Source organism: Oryza brachyantha, chromosome 10 (assembly GCF_000231095.2).
Source record: "Oryza brachyantha chromosome 10, ObraRS2, whole genome shotgun sequence".
Classification (NCBI taxonomy): domain Eukaryota; kingdom Viridiplantae; phylum Streptophyta; class Magnoliopsida; order Poales; family Poaceae; genus Oryza; species Oryza brachyantha.
In genome coordinates this window covers 9407033-9422109 of record NC_023172.2, presented here as the reverse complement: position 1 = coordinate 9422109, position 15077 = coordinate 9407033, and the positions used below count along the sequence as shown (strand labels likewise).

The window sequence follows — 15077 nt, the reverse complement described above, 5'->3', positions numbered from 1 at the left end:
CTATGGTTGCGCAAGTGAGTGGAGGGACAAATTGCATGGAAGGTGGAAAGAGAGGACATAAAGGAGTGATTGTCAAATGACATATTTGTAAACAAAACTAATTAGTAAAATTTTAATATACATATTCTTAACAGTCTAAAAGTTAAGATTAAAAAATATACATCGGTGAAAAAATCCCTAAGATCAACTCTAAATTTAAAATTTAAATTTAAATTTTAGCTAATAAGCATAAGCATAAACCTAAAACATCAGGATGATTGAGCGGCAAGTTGGGGATACATTTATGAGCACCGTGGAGCATGCTTATACCTATTTTAAGGATTTAATTTTAGAGTTTCCCAACAACAAACTATTATATATAGGGATTTCCTTGTTATAAAATATAGAATGGCTTTGATGTTTCTGGTAAAAAAGGGTAAATGGTACCGCAGGTCTGCAGCTAAGCAATCACAAAATTCCATAAGTAATTCGAGAAATGTCACAATAAAAGCAGATTGGCCACCCGAAATCGACCAACAAATCCATCCTTACATTGGCACGTACTCTATAATTCTTAACGTATAAAACTCCATTTTTTATTTGCTGCCATTGTTTTTTAACATACCATTCGTAATTCGTCTTATTTAAATTTTTTTCTAAATCAACTGATGCTCAATGAATTACTACATTCATCCTGAAATAACTTTATTTAGACTAAATTACACTTTGGCAACAGTTTATTAACTAAATTTAAGTTTGGATCATCCTTAAACAAATATAATTACTTTAGACCAGGTAAATTACTATTGTTACGGTTTGAACCACCAAACAATTTTTTAGTATACATCAATTTCTGAAACACATCAGATTTGATAAACATGTGAATTCCCATCTACATGCAAGGATGGAAAAGTTCCTTCAGTGTAGTTTAAACCATACCAATGGTAAATTTAATCAGTCCAAAGTAAAGGATATGTTTAACTATGGTCCAAAATAAAACTTGGATACCAAAATGCAAATTACTCCTTTATTTTTTTCACTCACCCGTACCATTCAATAGAAAACAAAATAGTACTTTATCTAGGTCTATTAAACGTATTTCCTACGTTCACAAACTAATATAATAGTCACATAAAGGTAAACCTTTTTTTAATAACAAACCACAGAGGGTAAGAACAATCTTATAACTTGAAAACATACTGATATGATTTTTTTATCCACGGGCAGTATCCGTACCCGATCCGAATCGACACAAGTACGGACATGGGTATTTTTTACCACCCGCAGGTAATTCGTCGAGTACCCAAACATAGTTCTCAAATTGACTTTGGCTAAAAAACTTATTTACGTTATTCATGTAATAATATTTGAGATTTAGTTCCTTTTAGCTAAAAACTTTAATGTGGCCATTGTTTTAAACTTTTGATATGTGATGCAATGGTTGAATCTGAACATCAGATAATGTGCTATGTGTAGTTATTATTGTTATGATTAGTTGGTTGTATTTGTTGGAATATTTTATTATGAGCAATATGTTGTATTTGTCAAACTTTTCATGTGTATACAATATTTTATTATGAGCAGTATGTTTAGTTAGTTTGACACGTGAAATGACAAATCCGACGGGTACCTGATACTCGTCCAGTACCAGTGAGTACGAGTACAAGTATAAAATTTTACCTACAGACACAAATACATGTAAAAAATACTGCCCGTAGCCTTTAAATCCATGGTTAATAACTTAACCTGCTTCAAACCCGGTGCCACCTCTGATTATATGTATTCACAAAAGAGTTGAATCAAAACGTGAGTCGTCAGCCCATATAGACGCGGACACGTGGCCCTAACGGTGTTGCCACGTCACTACTCTGCACCGACCCAATCAATACCGGAAACCACCACCCTTTCCGACCAAACGAAACCAGCCAAAAAACAAACATGCGGCGACCGCCACAACCCCAAGCGTGTCAGACTTATCCAAAACCAGCTCGCCTCGATCCAACGCCGTATTTAACGCAAGGATTCGAGAGCTCATCACGCGAGCAGAGAGAGAGAAGCAGCACAGCAACAAGGCAAGAGGCGGTAGCAATGGCGGACATCGCGCTGCTGGTGGTGGAGGAGTTCGAGAAGATGACCAAGAGGCTGAAGGAGCAGCAGCGGCGGCGGCAGCTCCGGGGCGAGGAGATGATGCCTGCCGGCGCGGGCGAAGGAGGGGCGGCGGCTTCTTCTCCTTCTTCGCGGGCAGGGGAGTGGGGTTCTTGGGCGACGGCGGCGGTGATGGCGAGGGTGGCGGCGCTGAAGGAGGCGGTGACGGCGGAGCCCGCCGCCGCGCAGGGGCTCGCCGCCGTCGATGGCTTCTTCTCCGCCTGATTTTTCTTTCTTGTTTTTCTTTTTCTCTTTTTCTTTACGTCCAATTTGGTGAAGCAGGACATGCCCAATTTGGAGGATTTGATTTGATCTTCTTTTTCTTTACGTCTTTGCCAGCATGCGATGTACATATGGGCTGCTGAAAAGAAAATCGCAACTTTTGTCGACTAACTGATCACTCTGTTCATCGCCGAGTTCCAGAATATAAACATTTTCGCGTATTTTTCTCTATTCTAAAATACTATAAGTAATTCTGCAGGTTTTATTAAAGTGGATCTGGACAAGTGAACAAACGCGCAGAATTTTACTCTTTTACGTAACTCAGGCAGGGACGATGCATCTCATCTCTTCAGGTTAGGCAAAACCACCGGGGCAGCAACCAGACTGTCATGCGGATTTTTTTTATTTTTTAAACCTTTTTAATAAATAATTTTATTACTAAACCTTTAGAGAAAATATTAAATATTTTTACGAATAAACCTTTTAGTGCAACATTTACGCAAAGTTTTTATTGTGTGACAGGCTTATCATTGTAAGTGACGTGATATCATTGTCTTAGCCACGTTAACCACACTGCCTGGCATTTCAGGCTTGACCACAAGTCATCCGGTAAAAATATTTTTTTTCGAGATTTAGCAATAAATTTATTTATTAAAAAGTTTAAAACATAAAAGAAAATCCTCTCATGCATGACCGCCACTGTTCGTCCGTTCCATTCCATCAATTCATTTTTACCATTCACAGTCTTCAAAATTTGGTCCAAGGCGTCGAACACTATCGCTGAGAACCTAGTTAGTACAAGATAACATATTTACACTACAAGATAACATATTTACAAATAAGTCTTTAGCATCAATGGTTTTGCTGCTAATCCTAAAAGATGGGGACCAATGTTAACGGCCATGGTGCAAGGTTATTTGTTTGATTTATTATGGAAAGAACTAAACATTATATTTATAAATAAATAAATAATGAATATAATTTTTATATACATATTACAATGATCTAAAAACCAATACTGAAAAATAAAGTTTGCTAAGAAAACCCTAAATTTAACTTTAAATTTAAGATTAAAAATTTAAAATTTGACATACAAACATAAATATAAGCAAAAGATATCAGTGATTATTGCGCTGAGATGTTGGTAAGGGTAAAATCCAAAATGTTGCACGATAGGATTATAAAGTGATATAGATAATAGGTATACAAAAGAACAAAACTTTTCCATTTGTAGACCGAGTGTAGATGAGATGGCAGAATATGATGTTTCTTAAAAAAAAAAGAAAATGAAGTCTTTTTATATGGATGTAGATTTTATTTAATCATCAAAAGAAAAACATCCAATTTTCTAGCCTTTGAACAACCTCAGATCCAACGTTTTCTGCTACCCGGCGCAGAAAACAGTCTCCATCCAACTGAGGAATTTCACATCAACAGTTTTCGAATTTTCACGATAAATTCGAGAACTCTCAAAGAAAAAGAATATAAATCACCACATTGAGTCCACAGGAGTTCGATTCGGTCGTAGTGTCGATCGTCGAGTGGCTCATCGAAAGTTCGAAACTACCATGTTCAGCACAATCCTCGGTGAGCAACCTCTCGTTCCAACAAAGTTCAACTATACCTAATTGTCTCAAACTTTACACCATCTTTGATCTTTCATATAGCAAGTTTCTTCTATACGAGATGATTTGCATGACGTCGAGTACCGTGCCAAATCGTTACAGATATGTTTACCCTACTGAAATTTGTTCAGATCATCTCAGAGAGGATATGCCGGTATCTGCCATAGTCTGATGTTGTCTTGAAGGTCGGCGTGAAGTCGGAGAAGAAGCTCAGCATTGCGGCGAGGCTCTGCGCGCTGTTTATGGCCACAGCTTTCTCCAAGAACAGGGCAGGCTGCACGGTGATGACCTGGAGCAGCCATCGTGTCCAAGTTGTTAGTAAAAAATAGTAAAAGGCTGTGACACAACGCTTCTTATAGCAATGCAAAGCCTCCATGATGCCTTCATGTATTACTAAATTTAGGGGCAAATAATTTTATTTTTGATTAGTTGCAATGATAGGAAATACAAGCATGATGACGTAGAGAAAGTGTGGAGAAATGTGAGAGCATCGATTGCCCAAAAGAAGTACCTTGTATTTTCTGGCGTAGCGAAGAGCCTCCAGGTGGTACCCGTCTTGCAATAACACAGTCACGTAATCGTGGTGCAAGCCCCGCTCTCTCAGCATGTCCACACCTAGCTTCCTCGTTGGAGAGTGTTGTCGACCCAATTCCATCAGTTGCATCGCAAGTTCCTTGGAGGGCTCTAGGATCTGAAGGAATTGGCAGATGCACAAAAAAAATATAAGTGTCCATAGCTGGAGTGTGGCTTGTAACACTAGAGTGTGAATTGTTAGCTAGAACTTTCTTGCATGGTATGTTGTGGTACTGCGGTACCAGCTAAATCTTTTTTTAAAAAAAAAATGTTGCGAAAGCTTTGTTTAGCATCAAAACACAAGCTTAGTATTCGATGTTAAGCTGAAATCTGGCGGGCAACCTGATTTTAATCTGCCGCATGGACCAGAGGGTGCTCAATTAGGCAACTATGACTGGTAAGGGGCTAGTTCATGCTTATAAACACCATCTTTTTGCTTATGCTTATAAGCCTTAAAACCTAAATTTAGAGTTAATTTCAGGGCTTCTTCATCATAGTTTATTTTCTAATATTTTCTTTTAGATCACCAAGAACACGTATATAAAAGTTTTATCCCCATATTATTTTTTAGACGCTAATAAACCATCTCACTTATACTTATTTTAAGCGAAAAGATGACACCCTATACAATAGAGTCAGGTAAAAAAGATCATCAGACAAAGTTCAGCTGTGAACTGATTGAACAACAGTAAATAGCAGAAATAACGTACGTTTACAAAATTCTTATGCACAGACTCTCTCTTGTAGTCATAGACGATCTTTTAAAGGAAACTGCAAAATATTCCTCCATCTATATAAATTTTGTTTATGAATAGCCACGACTGTTTTTTGAATCTCGCAAGGCAAATTACAAGCTAAAATAATAATATATAGACCTTGTGCGAGTAATTTTTTAAGCATATTGATCCTCAGCTCGTAGCATTGTTCACAAACAATTTATGAATGGTACTCTGAACACTAACAATGATGTAATAATATACTGACCTTGTTAGATACAAACAAGGATATTTCAGGATAACGGTTATTGCGGGCTAGCAGTGTTGTCATCATCACATAAAGGTTAGGGGGAGCCTTCAACCCAGCCTTTGAGACACTGCAAATAAAGCAAGAGAGTACTTTATGTTATTGTCTTGTGTTATCCTTGTGGAAAGAAAGGGAGTGCCTGCATTAAAATCTTAAAAGCACCCACCATAAATGATCCACTAATGTGAAGAAAACATAAGAGGAAAGTTGCTCATGGCTACAGTTGTTCAAGTAATGTCTATTGTCATTAAGTGGTCTGATCAAAACGAGCATGTGATTGTATCATGTTATTATCATGTTGCCTGGAAGCATTCCTATAATATGCCAGTCGTGGCACAGTGATATGGTCATTCTTTACAAGTGGTGCACTATGCCATGCTATAAAGTATAAACTATGGATCAAGTTAATCATAAATAGAAATTTAACTGCTCTAGTACCTGCAATATTGCAATGATTGATCAACAGCAAATATTCTACATAATGGAAATCTAATGCTTCCTGGCTAGTTATATGCAACACAATCAACAGGAAATACCTCCGTAAAAACTCCATGATGATAGAAATAAGATATGCAGGATCAGCCATCATTTCGTCTTCAACAAGCACAAACACAGACTCAAACATTTCACTTGGTGAAACAGCCACATTAGCATAATGTGATCCTTGCTGCATTGATGTACCAGAAGCCAATGGTCTGCTATCCTCGCCCGCAACTTGTGGTTTTCTTTCAGCAGCATCAGATGCTTGCAAACCTGATGTTCCTTGATTTGCCTCTCCTGATGCATCGGTAATCTCTTCAGAATCAGACGATGTATTTAACGATGTCCTATCTACATGTGCTGCCAGGTTAGAAATTCCACGTTCAACTCCTGAATTCTGCGCAGGTCTATTACCATCTCCACTTACTGAATCTGGGTTCGCAACAGGCTGAACACCAGACTGCTGATTTTGCTCAGATGTTGTCCTTACTCCAGGAAGACCACCACCCATTTTCATCAAACGAGAATAGGAATCAAGAACAACATCCATTGCCTTTGCAGCCATAGTAATTGGTCTCCTCTCCAGGATGATCGTCCGGACTATAGCAAGACTTAGTGTCTTAACCTGAATCATAATAAGAGTTGGTATGGATTCTACAAAATTTAAGTATAGAATGATTCCTATAGTAACTCAAGTGGCAAAATTAAATCATTACATGTGCTGACGTGCAAAGAAGTGAAATCATATTACCATGCTTGGGTCAGACTTTCGTCTCTGAAGGAATTCCAAAATAGAAGGGGCATCAGATGTACTAGCGGCAATAGCCTACAATCAGCTATGCATGTCAGCATAGAAAATTATAAACAGAGAATCCTTTGATTAGGGAAGCGAGAAAAGAAATTTCTTTACCTCTAGGTCTAAATGAAGTTTCCATAAGAGCCCGTTCTCAACATCACAGACGAGGTCAGGAATTAGAAAGTTCCAGCCTTCACCATAGAGAGTCCCACCATATGCATTCTGGCTATCTGGAGTTTGAACTGATTGCTTATTGTTGATAGGCAGCCCCCTCACTAGCAGCGGGAGTGGTGCAGAAATTGGTGCATAAGAGTCCATGAAAACATCATATAATATGACAACTTTAGCATCTATTTGGTGGACCATGATTATGTTGTCAACTGCACTAACTGCAATTCTGCTTGAATAAGTTGGCAGAGTACCCTGAGATGATATGCAGTTAGTTAGGGAATTATGGTTGATTGGTTGCAGAGAAAAAAGGATGCCTGATGGCTAAAATAGACTACTTCATGCTTGATGGATAGTTAGTGTCACTACCAAATTGAGTATAAGATTTGGATTTTTGGAATGTTATTTTTCTAATGACTAAGAGACCAGAACTTAGTTAATACTCAAACACCAGTTTCAGCACAGCATGCTATGCTTGTGTGTTTTACCTCTTTTCATCAACTTCAGTGAAACATAAACCCAGTTAAGAATCTATGTCATTATAATAATAGCACCACAGTTTATTCCCTAAATTTCCTGGAAACTAGGCAGGTCCAAGATGTCCAATTGCCAACAGTTCTTGCAACTTGATATCAACTTCAATTCCTACTATTTCAACCCTTCTCAAGGTTGACACTTCCATGGCAGGAAATTCCTCATGCCTATCCCTATTAGAACATAATGGCTTGGATTCACAAAAAATAGCCAAGAAAAGATAATACCGGCAACATATTGCAGCTTTGAAGTCCTATTTATGTCAATCCTACATGCATAACCATCATAATATATCACCAAAAAGGTGGGTGCAAAGAAAACTTGGTTTGTAGTTCAGACCTGTTGTACAACAGCATCACGATAGAAACGATACAAATTCAACGTCATACTAACTCTGTCAAGCTGCAGGCAGTAAATCCTACCATAGCTGCAAAATTCGAGAAATGATTAGACGACATTTCTGTGAAAACTTGTCTGAAAAGAAGGTAAGGATAAAAAGGGCATACACTGTTACAGTATGAACATCATCAGCAGCTAAAACAGGTTTGCTGTTTGCTTCACTTTTAGACATTGTCATCTCAAACTTAGGCAATTTGACAATCCCACCAGCAGAAAACTAACAAACAGAGGAAAAATTCAGCAGGCAACTAACAATAAAAACTTTTATTTTGTTAAATAAATAGTATCAGTGGAACAGATAATATTTTTTATATGCAAATATTCAACCCTAGTAAATTATCTATATCCAAACTAGATATCAGAATCAAGGAAAAATCTTCAATTAATACATGCACAAAAATCTAGCCAGCGGAAAAAATCAGGCAACATTCACAATAAAAAAAGAAGGTTCGATGGACAAAATAATATCCCACAAATTTATTGGCATGTCTGTTCTTGAGTTTGCCCTATATTTTGTCCAAAATATTTTCAGAATTCAGGTACACAATATTCAGTAAATAACCAGCATAAATTATGTAAAGAATGTAAGTTGGACACAAAGATGACAAAGGCGTTAAAGAAAATCTCAATCACAAGCTTGCCTTAAAGATAAACAGGAGTTCTTCATTGTGATTATTTGTTCGTGTATTCAGTGAGAATATGGCGCTAGGGCAGCATTTTCTGCCTCCAATTATAAAAGATAATTTATCGTTTATAGGGGCAGGTTGTCCCTAGAGTGGTGCCATTACCTGATATCCAGTGAACTGCGTGCATTGCATTCCTGAAGCAAGAAGAATCAACCTACTTTCATGTGTGTAAAGATACCAGCTCACATTGAACTTTTTTGAGTCCACCAAGTGAAGAGTATTTGTTTGAGGTTCATAAGCAAACAGATCTAGGCCACTGCAATATAAGCCATTTTGTAAATGAAATGAAGAACATGGCTGTGATCTTTGTACAAACTAATGCAGAAGTACAGCATGCAAAGTCAGCTCAATTTCCAAAAGTTATCATAATAGGCAGCACATAGTACAACTACCCCTATATGACAAGTTAGTGCCATTGATAATGCAGCAGCAACACATTCCATATACTCCGTTGAAAAATGAATGGTATTTTAGAATGTGCAGTCAAACCTTGAAATGATAAATCATTCGTATATACAAAGATGTTAAGATATGGTGTGTGAAAATGGCATTAATAGATTTTTCATGAAAAAACACCTTCATATGGTTATATTTTTAGTATTTTTACGATATAAGATTAGAGAAAGTAATGATCAAACATGTACATTTGGAGACTCTGCTGATGTCCTAAATGCCAAGTAAAAAAGAACAGAGGTAGTACCTTGTTTTTACAATTATGACATCACAAGTGGGGCAGTCTGTCCAAAAAAAGCCAAGTATAGTTTCAGAATCTGCTCTCCATTTTTTAATACATGTCTGTCCTGTTTCCCTGTTCCTAAATTCAACCTCATGATTGGATCGTTGTGTCCCTATGGCTTTCTGATCCAGGGAATATCGAACTGATAAGACAGGTCCATCATTTACGGGATCAGAGTTCGGAGGTCTAGCTTGAGTAGATGGAGCTATCTTCCAGTATAATATCTGTAATGATGGGACATACCTCATAAGCCATAATTGTATAAAAAGGGAAAAATAATGGAAGCCTACTGATTGGATGATCATATACCCGGTCAGCTGTTGGAGCTATAAGGAACTTATTAGCATCATCATAAAATAGCCCACGTATGTCTGGTATGTCACATCGTAGTGGTGGATGTTGTACATAAGCATGAGACAGAGCACCAGGGCTACCCAAACCTCCTTGCATCTGATTGGATGGCATAAATTTTTTCAAACAGGTCAGCTAGGTTGTTTATTTGACATAGAGCTTCCGTTAAATGATGGAAGGAAAGGAGCTGCTTTCAGCATGCTGTGCGGTTCTTTTTAGAGGATAGAGTCTTTTTTGTCCCTCACTCTTGTTGGAATCCAAATTTCACACTATGAAAACCGCTAATTTCTCACCCTCAAGTTTTGAAAAAGGCAAACAACAACACAAAACATACACCTACAATGATTTTGAATGACATGATGGTTGTTTTTTGCTGATATAAATTCCTATTAAGTAAGTTTCATCGACATAGGCCTGACCGCCTGAGTAAGTAGTGTCAAGTCACCAAAAAAGTATAAAATGAGTCTATGCTACTGGAAACCACTGCCACATCAATGTGAATATCACTACAAAATGTAGTCAATGATGTTATTTGTCTGATTCTGAAAGTTGAGGGTGCAAAAACAAAATGCTCTGAATTCAGGATGAAAAATGGACTTGGAGAAGACTTCATGGGCTAAGAATGGACTTTACCTCTTTTTTCTAATGATATGATAGTAAAGCACCACTTATGATTACAAAACCAAGACCCAGGTTCTCACCTGAAATCAGCAGTAATCACACTGGAAGCGACAAATATCAAAGTCCGAAAGCTTTAACTCCAGAACTTCAGGCCTTGCGCTTGACCTTTCAAGACACACAGGATAGCATATAAATTACAAAATCATTAAAACTAGGCTAAGACAAATTCAGTTTTGAGACATGAAACGATTATATAGAGATTAAAGATAGGAAAGAGCTCTTAAGATATTGCAGATTGATCCATTATGTATGTATGATAGATACTGTTATGTCCCAGATGTCCACATAGTAGCAATCACAGTGCTAAAGTCCACAACAGCTGCCAATAGTTCAGCAGGTGTTTTTAAAAGCCATTTTATTAGGTAAGTACAATGCACAGTTATCTGTTTGTTAAGAGCGTAGAACCATTAGATCAATTACTATTGTTATCTGGTTAGATTAAGTTGTTAGAATGTACTCTAAGAGGAGACAGATTGCATGCGGTTGAAGCAAAGAATGAAATGAATATATATTCCATCTAAAGTCAGCTTTTCCCCAATCTCTTCCTATCATTCTCCCAGTACCCCGATCCGTTAAGTCATGCATCCAAGCCTCTTTCACCATCATATTTACTCTGTCCAAAATCAGTCAAATCAAACTTAATTCATCAGGTAGAAACAGAATGGATAGAGGGGCAATATATCTAAATGAGAGGAAGATGCAACTTTGGGGGAGGACATGAACCTTAGTTTGTTGGGTAGAAAACTAGAAATAGAACAGAGGATAGGGGATAGATTTCCAGAGGGGAGAGCAAAATAAGTCTGGAGAAACATAATTTATTTTGTTTCTTCGATGGAGAAGTGGGAATCTACCATGCCCCCTAAGAACTTCAGTATTAACATCAACAATTAGTTAACTGTTCACGATATCTTTTAACAACTAAAGCCCCAGTTGCACTATCTCCTGCTGCAACAAAAGCTATAGCACCTACCCAACTGGACAGTTAAACAGCATGAACACCCAACTGAATCGCATACTGAAGGTAACTCTAATTATACTACAGGACCTATACACAAAGATAATAATTTTTGGATAAAACAGAAAAGACCCTTTGCATTAAATTGGTTGCTTGCATATATGGATGTAACAGCATGACTGTATGAGATTACCCTATTTGCTTAATGACAAAAAATTACCACAGTCTGCATGCATGATCTGAGTGCTAGAAACTCCTTAGAACACATATTATGTTCAATCTCAGGGACCTTTTCTGCTATGCACCTCCCATAATCTTTTGCCTGCATTACATAGAACGCTCACTGATTATTCTGTCATCTTCAGAAGGCTAAATGGAACTAGCTTTTCAAATGTTTTCAAACAATTAATGAAAGTGAAAGTTAATGCTATGGATTGCAAATGATGTTATGACTTAGTTTCCAAAGGTGCAAAATCCTTCGGTATTTACGAATATTAACCATTGGCCAGACCGCAAGCACATCGCTACTTAGGTATAAAATAGATAGGCAATTGAGCTAATTGTCAGGACAGAATTGCATATATCTATTCCAATAAAGCCATGTTTTTCAACTAGGGCTCCTAGATCCAAACAGTACTAGCGAATTCCTACAACAAGGCAGCTAACTACACAGTAGGCATCCATCATCGTTGTAGCCCAAATACGAAAACAAGCAAAGAAGAACACAGCTGACACAGTTAGCTGCACCTTACATGGTATTGTAACTAGCAAGCACAACAAGTTCCTCACACAAATTTAACATGAAGTCACCTACTATTAGCTTGGAACTAGATATGAAAAGGCCACCCACTACAATGAGAAATTGGCATCTGCAATCTCGTTCCTATCCAGGCCAAACCAGCCAAACCCTCACATCACATCTACCAACGGAGCAAACCGCACAACTCCACAACCTACATCAACCAGCACAACAACCAACAGCCATGGACTCGACGGGAGGGGGGGGGGGGAGAACCCCGGAAGTCATCACCGCAATCACGGGACAGAGACCGGCAGGGGAGAGAGCGAGCGAGCGAGAGGGGACCGGCACCGTACCTGGGACGCGCAGGCGGCGAGGATCCGGGTCAGCGCGGAGGAAGAGGAGGAGACGGCCGCCGGGTTCCGCTCCTTCATCCAGGCTCCACCGGCCGGATCACGCCAACATACAGGACGCGCGCGGGGTGGGGATGGTCGCGGCCGCGGGGGAGTCTGGTCAGGCCGCCGGGGTGGGGGGAGCTCGCGGTGTCGGCGTCGCCCACCGGCCGATCGACGGCGAGGAGCGAGGAGACTGGGAAATGGGAATCGGCGGTTTGGATGAGATGCGGCGACCCGTCTAGCTTTTAGGGCTCTGATGGGCTCAGCATGAGGTCGTCGACGGCTTGGAGGCCCAATGCACGGCCCACGCAGAGATTGGGCGGAAGAAACAGATTAGCGGCTGGGAGGCCCGTATAGTTGGCCCATGCCAAGTCGGCCCTACTCCCTCCGTTCTATATTATACTACCGCCCTGTGTCATAGGATAAAACTTTCTGATATTATCTAAATTGATAGATGTTAATAAATATGAACGTGTATATAAAACAATATGTTGCGATGTATACATAAATTTTAGTCCATAAAATCCCAAATAGGTGGGACTAAAAAGTCTCTATTTGAGGGGCTAAACAAGTTCCTAAATGAGGTGCTTATTTGGGACTAAAGGGACTAAAAGCCAGCCAAACCCACCCAACCACCTGGAAGAGAGAAGAACGTGCTGAAAAGTCTATACTTTAACTAACTGCTCATTAATCGTCCTTCAGTCCTTTGAACCAAACAATACATACTAAAATAGGGACTAAACTTTAGTCATCTTTTAGTCCTATGACTAAAGTTTTAGTCATAGGATTAAAGGATCCAAACAGGACCTGAAATTGACTTGCGTTTGTTTTCTAGTTATGTTGTAAATTCCAAAACTTACAGTATAATTACATCATAAATTTGAATAACTACAATGAATATTTCTAATGGACATTATATAATAGAACAAGGATTAGAAGTAGTTAATTGCCTATACTTGAAATATAATATAGTAGAGATAAAAAAAATCATACTTACGTTATGTTATGGTACCACCACCACAAGTGTCTGATCTGACCATCTGAGTACTTCCTCTGATTTTTTATTTAACACCTTTTGTATATGTTGTCTTGTTTGAAATTTTTGTACAACTATACAAAATTATAACTCATTCTTAAAGTTCCTTTATAAATAAATCAAATCATTGCAAAATAATTAATAATTATATAAACTTTTAAATAAGACAAATGGTTAAACGTAGATGAAAAAAATCAATTATGTCAAATAAAAAAAAGCATACGGAGTACATGCCAACCTTCTTTTTTGGTTTGATGCCTACCACTTACTTGATGTGCATATATAATTGCTACTTTCTCTGTTTCACGATGTAAGACTTTCTAGTCTTGTTTAAATTCATATAGATATAGATTCTAATGAATTTAGACATATATATAAATTATATACATTCATCAATTGATGAATTTAGATAAAGCTAGAAAGTCTTACAATATGAAACAGAGGCAGTAGATAGCAACAAAGTTGATATATATAGAATGGATGTCATAAGTCCTAATGCATAAATATGGTACGACCACTACAGTTGACTTATCTAACTATCTGAGTACATGCCAACCTTCTTTTAGTTTGTTGTCAACCACTGTTCTATCTTTCGTAATCTGGAGTAGCTTTAATTCTTATTTTCTCTCGCTATAAAACTTGCTTACTTTAATTAATTTATTTCTAGTCTGATGGGAATTAATGAACCCATGTATCCTCCAAAAGATTTCATCCAGGATTCCAGATTGGAAGATTACTGAGAATAGCCCATCGGACATCCAGAGTGTTGATGCTGTATAGCAATAGAGAAAGTTGTGCATTCATCTGATACGGATGACTAGAAGAAATATATTAAAGCACAACGAAACTGGTAATACAAAAGTTATGCTAGTCTTATTTCCAAAAAATCGTACAATTCGAACAGATTGTAGGAAATCAGAATCCGATAAACTAGCATGAGCTTTTAGTCAGACAATAAATTGTCACTTCATTAATTAATTATTAACTATAGCAAACTTAATATTTAAATTGATAAAAAATTGTAAAACAGAAATTTTTCAAAACAAAAATATTATTTAAAACAGTTTAAAAAACGTGTATGAAAACGAGAAAACCTATATTAACGACGAAAAGAATGCGGCCTAATTTAGTTCTTGTATACCCGACCCATAGATACGATGATCCACAGGAAACCTAGAAATGAAACCGTGTGCGCTGGCGGCCGCGGCTGACCGGGCGGCGGCCGGCGCGGGATCTCGGACTTGGGCGGTTAGGGCACATGGCTCGGGCGAGGGGAGCGAGCACGTACGGAGCCCTAGCTCTTGTGATATATATATACCGCCCGGTCACCAGCAGGACGACGATGACGTCGATCGACGTGATTAGTTAGTTAGCTTAATTGTATTATGATTAATTAACAGCCAGCGTGAGCATGAGCCCATTAATTAAAATTCAGACATAGTATATTCATATTTTTATATTTATTATTTTATTCATATTTTTATCTTTATTTTTATTAATAACTCGGGAAGGAGGTGGCTTAATTACCCATGGTAGTGGCGGCGGCACCCATCT

General features: G+C 38.1%; 1 protein-coding gene across 2 annotated transcripts; it reads right to left on the bottom strand.

Moving 5' to 3' along the window:
• Positions 1 to 3934: 3934 nt before the first annotated feature.
• LOC102710154 (regulator of MON1-CCZ1 complex) lies at positions 3935 to 12686 on the bottom strand. 2 transcript variants are annotated; one of them, XM_040528140.1, is made up of 14 exons: positions 12449 to 12686; positions 11574 to 11675; positions 10419 to 10503; positions 9676 to 9816; positions 9331 to 9590; positions 8733 to 8886; positions 8052 to 8161; positions 7885 to 7972; positions 6958 to 7266; positions 6799 to 6873; positions 6104 to 6672; positions 5529 to 5637; positions 4483 to 4662; positions 3935 to 4260 (listed from the first exon to the last, which is right to left on the bottom strand). In XM_040528140.1, exons 4-14 carry the CDS (start codon positions 9814 to 9816, stop codon positions 4099 to 4101), a joined length of 2157 nt encoding a protein of 718 aa, XP_040384074.1. In that variant the 5' UTR covers positions 10419 to 10503; positions 11574 to 11675; positions 12449 to 12686; the 3' UTR covers positions 3935 to 4098. The 2 variants fall into 2 exon arrangements, with proteins under 2 accessions (XP_040384074.1, XP_040384075.1); XM_040528141.1 differs by lacking the exons at positions 10419 to 10503; positions 11574 to 11675; positions 12449 to 12686 and adding an exon at positions 10351 to 10372.
• Positions 12687 to 15077: the final 2391 nt, after the last annotated feature.